Source organism: Phragmites australis, chromosome 12 (assembly GCF_958298935.1).
Source record: "Phragmites australis chromosome 12, lpPhrAust1.1, whole genome shotgun sequence".
Classification (NCBI taxonomy): domain Eukaryota; kingdom Viridiplantae; phylum Streptophyta; class Magnoliopsida; order Poales; family Poaceae; genus Phragmites; species Phragmites australis.
The window spans coordinates 12,754,684-12,763,527 of record NC_084932.1 but is presented as its reverse complement, the minus strand read 5'-3'; the positions used below and the strand labels follow the sequence as shown (position 1 = coordinate 12,763,527).

The following is an 8,844-nucleotide window of genomic DNA, read 5'->3' as shown; positions in this document are numbered from 1 at the left end:
TCTAAAATCTCTCGAATAAAGTGATAGTGTCGCAGTATGTGCTTGGACTTCTGATACGACCTAGGTTCTTTGGTGTGCTCAATGGCTCCACTATTGCCACAATAGAGATCCATTGGACTAGAAGCACTAGGAACCACACCTAACTCAGAAACAAACTTTCTTATCCAAACAACCTCCTTTGCAGCTTTTGAAGTTGCAATATACTTGACCTCCGTCATTGAATCAGCCACCATTTCTTGCTTGGAACTCTTCCAACTCACTGCTCCTCCATTGAGGCAAAACACAAAATAAGATTGCGATCTTGAATCATCCTTGTTGGTTTGGAAGCTAGCAGCAGTGTAACCATTTACACTGAGCTCTTCCTCACCTCCATAGATTAGAAACATATCCATAGTTCTTCTCAAGTACTTGAGGATATTCTTTACTGTTACCCAGTGAGCTTCACCCGGATTTGATTGGTATCTACTTATAATACTTAGAGCATAAGGGACATCTGGGCGTGTACAAAGCATGGCATACATGATGGACCTGATAGCGGAAGCATACTGGATCACACTCATCCTCTCGAGCTCATCAGTGGTCGAAGGACGCTGACTCTTACTAAGAGTGATGCCATGTGATATTGGCAAGAAACCTTTCTTGTAATCCTGCATATTGAACCTTTTCAATACCTTGTCGATGTATGTACTCTGGCTTAATCTGATCATCCTTCTCGACCTATCTCTATAGATCTTTATGCCCAATATGTATGCTTCCTCTCCTAGATCTTTCATTGAAAAACTCTTTTGCAATGAAGATTTGATAGCATCAAGCATCGGAATATCATTCCTGATCAATAATATGTCATCTACCTATAAGACCAGAAACACAAGTACTATCCCATTAGCCCTTTTGTAACACAAAGCTCTTATTCATTCTTGATGAAACCAAACCCTTTGACTACTTCATCAAAACAAAGATTCCAACTCCGAGAAGCTTGCTTCATCCCATAGATGGACTTTTGTAGCTTGCATATCTTCCTAGCATTTGTTTGGATTGACAAAACCTTCAGGTTGTGTCATGTACACATCCTCACTTAGGTTTCCATTAAGGAAAGCCATTTTGACATCCATCTGCCATATCTCATAGTCATAATATGCGGCAATTGTTAGGATGATCTGGATAGACTTTAGCATTATGACAGGGAAAAAATGTTTCATCATAATCAACACCTTGAATCTGCCTGAAACCTTTTGCCACCAATCATGCTTTATAGATGTGAACATTTCCATCAACGTCTATCTTTTTCTTAAAAACCCATTTGCACTCAACTACTTTGACACCATCAGGTGGATCAACCAAGTTCCAAACTTGATTATCATGCATGGATTCTATCTCAGATCTCATGGCTCCAAGCCATCTCTCAAAGTCCAGTCCCATCACCATTTCCGAGTAGGTCTTAGGTTCATCATTGTCCAACAATAATATATCGCGGTGCTTCGTAGTTAGGAACATAAACCTCTCAGGTGTGTGATCGATCCTTTCTAACCATCGTGGGGCTGGTGTCTCCAGAACATGTTCTGTAACATCCAATTGTGGTTCAATAGGAGCTGAAACACTTTCTGTTAGTTCCCGAATCTCTTCGAGTTGCACCATGCTCCCACTGAGATTCCTTGAGAGAAACTCTTTCACCAAAAAAACACTGTTTCGGACGACAAACACTTTGTCTTCTTCCCGGTTATGAAAGTAATATCCTTTGGTTTCCCTAGGATACCCCACAAAGAAGCATTTATCTGATTTGGGAGTGAGCTTATCTAACGTCAAACATTTTACATAGGCCTCACAACCCTAAATCTTAAGGAAAGACAACCCGGGACACTTCACGGTCCATATCTCATATGGTGTCTTCTCTACAGTTTTAGATGGAACCCTGTTTAAAGTGAACGCAGTAGTTTTTAGAGTGCATCCCCAGAAGGATAATGGAAGATCAGATTGGCTCATCATGGATCAGACCATGTCCAACAAAGTCTGGTTCCTCCGTTCGGACACTCTATTCCATTGAGGCGTCATGGTGGAGTCAACTATGAAACAATTCCATATTGCTTTAGAAGATCACCAAACTCATGGCTCAAATATTCACCTCCATGATCAGATCGCAGAAATTTAATTATCTTGCCAAGTTTATTTTGTGCTTCATTCTGAAACTCCTTGAACTTTTCAAAGGACTCATAATTATGCCTCATTAGGTAGATGTAACCATATCTACTAAAGTCATCGGAAAAAGTAATGAAGTATTGAAAACCACCTCTAGCAATAGAGCTCATTGGTCCACATACATCAGTATGTACAAGGGCCAATAACTCACTCGACCTCTCTCCTTGACGGGTGAAAAGCGCCTTAGTCATCTTGCCAAGTAAACAAAATTCGCATGTATCAAATGATTCAAAATCAAATGAATCAAGAAGACTATCTTTATGGAGCCTCTGCATGCGTTTCTCATTTATATGACCTAACCAACAATGCCAAATAAAAGTGAGATTCAAATCATTAAGCCGAGGCTTCTTCATATTAATGTTATAGACAGGGACATCCTCAAGATCTAAAATATATAATTCATTCATCAATGGACAATTGCCATAGAGCATACCGTTCAAATAAATCGAACAACACTTGTTCTTTATTATGAAATCATATCCATCTTCTTCCAAACATGAAGAAGAGATAATATTTTTGCCCAAGGCAAGAATGTAATAACAATTATTTAATTCCAAAACTAATCCTAAGGGTAGTGATAAGGAATACATACCGATGGCCAACGCAGCAACTTTTGCACCATTGCTGACACGAGCATCCATCTCACCTCTTGCACACTTCCTAGTCCTTTTCAGTCCCTGCAACAATTTGCAAGTATGAATACTCGATCCAGTATCAAATACCCATGAATCTTTAGGACGAGTAACAAGATTAATTTCAATAACATTTATACCTGAAGTGGAAGTCTTACTTCCCTTCTTCTTCTTGAGTTCTTCCAAGTATAGCTAGCAGTTCCTCCGCCAATGGCTACGCTTATGGCAATGGTGGCAAGCATCAGAAGCAAAAGGGCAAGCCTTGGACTTTCCAACAGATTTAGACTTTGAGCTCGAGATCTCATCTGACGCTTTAGCCTTGGCCTTACGCTTTCTCTTCTTGCTATCTTTCTGAACCATCATCACATGACTATAGCTTTTCATAATGTTTTCCTCAGCAGTCTTAAGCATCCCATGCAATTCAGCCATGCTCTTCTCCATGCTATTCATATGAAAATTCAAAATGAACGGCTCGAAGCTCGCAGGGAGCGACTGGAGAATTACATCCGTAGCCAACTCAAGACTAAGGGGAAAACCAAGTTTTTCCAGGCTCTCAATGTAATCAATGATCTTGATCACATGAGGACTAGCTGGACTGTCTTCTGTTAACTTGCACGCAAATAAGGACTTGGAGGTCTTGAACCTCTCGGCCCTAGCTTGGTCCTCAAACATGTCTCGGAGTCCCACAATCGTATCGTGAGCATGCGCGTTCTCATATTGCTTCTGAAGCTCAGATGACATAGTGGCAAGCATGAGATAGCTAACATCAAGTGAATCATTGGTATGCTTCTCGTAAGCCCTCCGATCAACGGTAGATGCATTATCTGCTGGTTCATCAGGATAGAGAAGCTCTAGAACATACTCCTTTTTCTCTTGTTTGAGAACAATTCTCATATTTCTATACCAATCAATAAAGTTTGTTCCAGATAGCTTTTCTTTTTCAAGAATCGAACACAAATTAAAACTGGAATTGGCGTTAACGGTAGGTGCCATGATCTACACCAAAAATAAATATGCACTATGTTTATGTAAACCTTTCATTAAACAATTGAACAAAAGATACTCCCACTATATGTTTTGAAACAGTTTCCCTCTTACGACATATAGTGGAACAAGATCCATATTCAACTAGGTTTTAGTGAGCTTTAGCATCGCTACTAGAAACTTAGGAGACATAGGTAAACAACATCTTGCTAATCACATCCCTATGTGACTCTTGTTTGTTGGGTGGCATCGAATGCTTCGGCCCCAACACTATGCCCCAAAGCCCAAAACCGTTTTGATAGCTTTGTTAAGTAAACCAACACTATACGTGGGGATGTCCGATATCCACCCTAACTGGTTAAGATAAAAGATGGCACCCTGCTTTGGCGGACCTACAAAACAATCATCAAAACCTAAGTAGGTGCAGCTATTGGAAGGGTATCAATTATTCTTAATTTTTCTGAGGGAATCTATTCTATCATGTAAACATATCCATCTCATAGAAAATATGAATAAAACAGCATGACAGGAACATAAATTAAGCATCACAAGCAATTATATTAACTGTGACATATTATGGCCCCTTCACATGGTGATCTCTATCGCCATGGTCCCTGTCCTCCGATTCATCATGCTTTGAGTCTTCGAGGTTATGTATTAGTCTATTACACCTAATAGCACTAGACAAATTGCATGAGAATATGAAGCATCACATGTCGGCACGCATGCCGTTATACAATAACATGACAGCCTTGGGCTGCAATTAACCATGACACGCAGGTCATAAAAAATTACAAACATGCATCACATAAGGCCATACTAGTCACAACATTCTCTGCAAAAATGAGTTAAGCGTGGAATCGAATTCTAATGTCACAATGTCAACATGTTATCTTTATAAACTTTAGGCTCGGATAACACGGTGGTCCCGCTAGCTGGTTAGCGGGTGGGGGTCGAGGGGGAAACTGCCTCCATGGGTTTCAAGGTAGCACACTGAAAGCCTATCAGAAATTCATATATCGTATCTATGAAATCGCTATGAAAATCAAGTCGCACACATGGCCAGGTAATCATATCAATTCGCACACGCAGCTAGGACTCAGAAACCCTTTCCAAACCGAAATCAATAGCAGCCCCTAGCAGGACATGTTGACTCCCGAGTATACATAAAAGATCATATCGATTGAACCTTGATATACACATGCACTGATCCCTTCGCCTCACGATACCAGTCAAGCTCAAGGCGAGATACGTGCTACTCTTGTGATAGCCCGACCATTCACTCGATCAAATAGTGGATTCATCATGATTAACTCTTTAATCATATTAGCATGGCCATGCACTTTTTCAATCCAACTACCTCGAGGGGCCCAGAGATATCTCTCCCGTTATCAAGGAGGGGCAAATTCTATCTTGATCGCTCATACCCAACGACATGTTTCATAACAAACCCAAAAACTACCTTTATGACTATCCAGTTACGAAATAGCATTTGACAGCCTCATTGTATGCCACTACACATTCTGGGAATCAATGACGATCTTAGGTCTTAGGATCTTGCAGGTACAATATTTGAGATAACAACTGATGGCACATCATAAATAACAATACTAGCAATATCTCAAGGTCGGTCTATCCAATATCATGTTCTCTAATATAAATGTCCACATTATTGACCTGGTATCTCTATACCTATGATCCATGAAACGTGATCATCAATCAATACATGTGCTGGTCATATGTATCGTCACAATGATATGCTACCAGGGATCGACTAAGAATAACATCATGATATAAACAAAGAGTTTCATGAACAAGTCACATACTTGCCAATCAATGTAAACGATAGTCACTCTTGGAATAACATATTATTTGGTAGTATATGAACACAGACGTGTAATACAATAATCTCTATGATTGCGTCTCGGGCATACCACCTTCAGCATAGTCATCACAGGTTATTACAATATGCTTACATGTCCAATGGAAATGAAAAAGGAAAAACAAAAAAGGAATAAACTGAGATATCTCTCCCCCTTTGGCATCAAGCACCAAAAAGAAAGAGAAAAAAAGATGGAGAACTAGTCGCTGCCCTCATACTCCTCATTTTCTTCTCCATCCCCACTTCCACTAGCACCATCATCATCTTGAGGACTTTCCTCGGCACCACCATGGTCTTCTTCCTCTTCTTCAGATTCTTCTTCCATTTCTTGAGCATGAGACGTTCCGGTTCTCCCAGCAGCAGCTTGAGCTTCATCATATCAAGCCCAAGGATTTTCAAAAACTTCTGGCTCACTCACATCTTCTTTTGAGGCAACTGGAGAGCGAGGAGGCTCAATCCTCAAATTAGCATAAATAGCCTTTTGCCTCTCCTCAAAGTTTCTCAACCTCACATTTGTCTTATCTTTATATTACTTTATCTTTACAGCATTATGAGTGCAAACATTAAAAATAGCTTTGAGTACGCTCTTGATAAAGGATGGTGTGCTATGAGAGGAAGGTGTACACCTTGGTGCAGTCCATTGAGTGGTACTAGGAGCAGTCAAAGGAGGGGAAGGTGGCATAGCAGGAATGGATCTTGAGCTAATCAACCTCACCCTATAGGGCTCATGCTTCACTTCTTTGAATAAGTTATTCTTTGTGAATTTTTCAATCATGTACATGATGTAAGGGGCATAGATACAACTCCTATTGATGTAATATGAATTTCTTCCCAGATGAAATCCACCACACTGAAAGGTTCACTTCCACTAGCCATCCTAGCAAGTAGAATTTTGGTTATCCCTTGAACGGTAGTGGCATCCCCACTTTTAGGAGTTAAAGTGGCACGAAACAAGAAATTAGGCATTTGTAGAAAGCTCTTGTAACTTTGGTTGTGCCATGAGTCACTTAACCTTGATTCTCATACATAAAATCCAATTCATCAGAAGATAGTTCCTGCTCATTATGGATTTTAGTCTTCCTTGAGTCACGGATATCAAAACCAAATAAGCGACCAAATGTTCTATACTTGATTTGATATCTCTCTCCTTCTATCATCCATTGCATTGTTTGGTTCTCCTCATGATCAAAGTGGAGTGTGGCATAGAACTGAGCTATGACCTCAACACTCCAATCGTACTTCAACCCCAAGGTTCTTTTAATCCTTTTGTATTCACATACTACAATGACCTCATTGAATATAGGATCATCCTTGCTAACTATATAGTCCCAGTCAATCCATTGCATAGGAGAGACGGGTGTCTAGTTCTTGAGGATCACACTTTCATAAAAATCTGCCTGAAAGTCATTCCAAAAGCGATGATCCGTCATACTCTTCTCATAGTAAAAGGGATCCTCCTCTCTTTCCTTCTCATAGTAAAAGGGATCCTTCATGTAATCCACCATTCTCCTGGGCATATCAGATGAAGTGCATGTTCTGAGGGGTTGGTGAAGCTTTAAAGGTTGCACATAGACCCTTTCTTCTTGTTCCTCATCACTTTCTTCTCCATGATCTCTTGATTCTGAAGCCACAGCTTTGCCTTTCCCTCTATTAGTTGCCTTCTCTGTTCTCCTTTGAGACAAGGTAGTGCCAAGAGGCACATTGGAGGTTTGAGCCGGTTCTTCAATCTGAATCCCGCCCGACGGGATCGGCATCCTTTTAGTAGCCTTGTGGACACGCCCATGGCCACTGCTACTGCCACTGCCACTCCCATTTCCACCAGATTCAGTCAGCAGCGGAGGAGCGTCGCTTTGAGCATGCAGATCAAATCGAGCTTTCGTCCTTCTTTGATAAGTTTGAGAGTCAAACTTGTCACGGCCCATCTTAATATACCCTGAGATAGATATGAATAGAATGCTTGAAATTCAAGAAGGATTGCACAAGATTTGAATTTATGAACATAGCTCAAATGAACCAAACTGGACAGCCCGGAGTATCTGGACAGCCCGACTCCAGGGAAAGATATGGGATTTGGGTCATTTGTCCAAAGCATTTCCAAAACATTGAAATGCAAGACTCTAGGAAGGATATAGATCATCTTTACCAAAGGAAATCAACTCTAGAGAAGAGCATTGAGAGATCGGGAAAAGAAGGTTTTTAGGGTTACCTTTAGGTCCAACCGATGATTCCGCAGATGATCCGGAGGGAGGTCCAAATAATCCGGTCAAAGGAGAGGCTCAAAAGATGAAGAACTTTAAAGAATCCACGATGGAATCTCTTAGTCTCCGGAGGGGAGATCACCACAGTGAGAGGATAAAGGAAGAGGTAAAAAGATGAAGTGAAGGGGTAACACTTCGGGTTAAGGGAAAAATACTGACTTACCCAGAGTATTTGGGTGGACCCAAAGACTCCGGGTTGGATTAAAACTCCAAACTGAGAGGATCTTCTCGGAGGGCAACTCGGATCCTCCGGGTTGAGTGACAGAATCTGGAGTATCCGAGTTAACCCGGAGACTCTGGGTTCTATCAACTCGACAAATGTGGCTGAGGACCTCCAGAATCAGGATACTCCGGGCTGGGCCGAACTATCCGAGTTCTGTAGGTGACGAGGATTTTTGGGAGAAGGATTGTTGGACATATAAGATATTTTTACCACTTGTGATCATCCAACAAGCAACAATACAAAGCTATGATCACAAGTAGAAAATTATGATCATAGGATCGAAGAATCAAATATTTTAAACAAAATAGCACTCAAAAGAAATCAAGCCACGTTGCGAGAATCTAGGATGTTTAGCTCATTTCTCAACTCACAAAACCTTCGCTCATCTAGTGGCTTGGTGAGGATATCGGCTAGTTGTTTTTTGGTTTTTCACATGGCGAATAAAGATATCCCCTTTGGTTGAGTGGTCTCCCAAGAAATGGTGATGAATGTCTATATGCTTTGTTCTTGAGTGTTGTACAGGATTGTTAGCTATTTTTATGGCACTCTCATTGTCACACAAAAGTGGGACTTTGGTCATGTTGTAGCCATAGTCTAACCATAGTCTCTCAAGGTTTGCCTCATCCAAAGTAGTTGTGCACAACAAGCGCCCGCAGCAACATACTTGGCTTC

General features: G+C 40.9%; 1 protein-coding gene across 1 annotated transcript; it reads right to left on the bottom strand.

The window, feature by feature from the left end:
• Positions 1 to 5,890: 5,890 nt before the first annotated feature.
• Positions 5,891 to 7,613, bottom strand: LOC133886338 (chromatin modification-related protein EAF7-like). Its single transcript, XM_062326074.1, has 2 exons — positions 7,124 to 7,613; positions 5,891 to 6,060 (listed from the first exon to the last, which is right to left on the bottom strand). The coding sequence occupies exons 1-2, from the start codon at positions 7,611 to 7,613 to the stop codon at positions 5,891 to 5,893; spliced, it is 660 nt and encodes a 219-aa protein (XP_062182058.1).
• Positions 7,614 to 8,844: the final 1,231 nt, after the last annotated feature.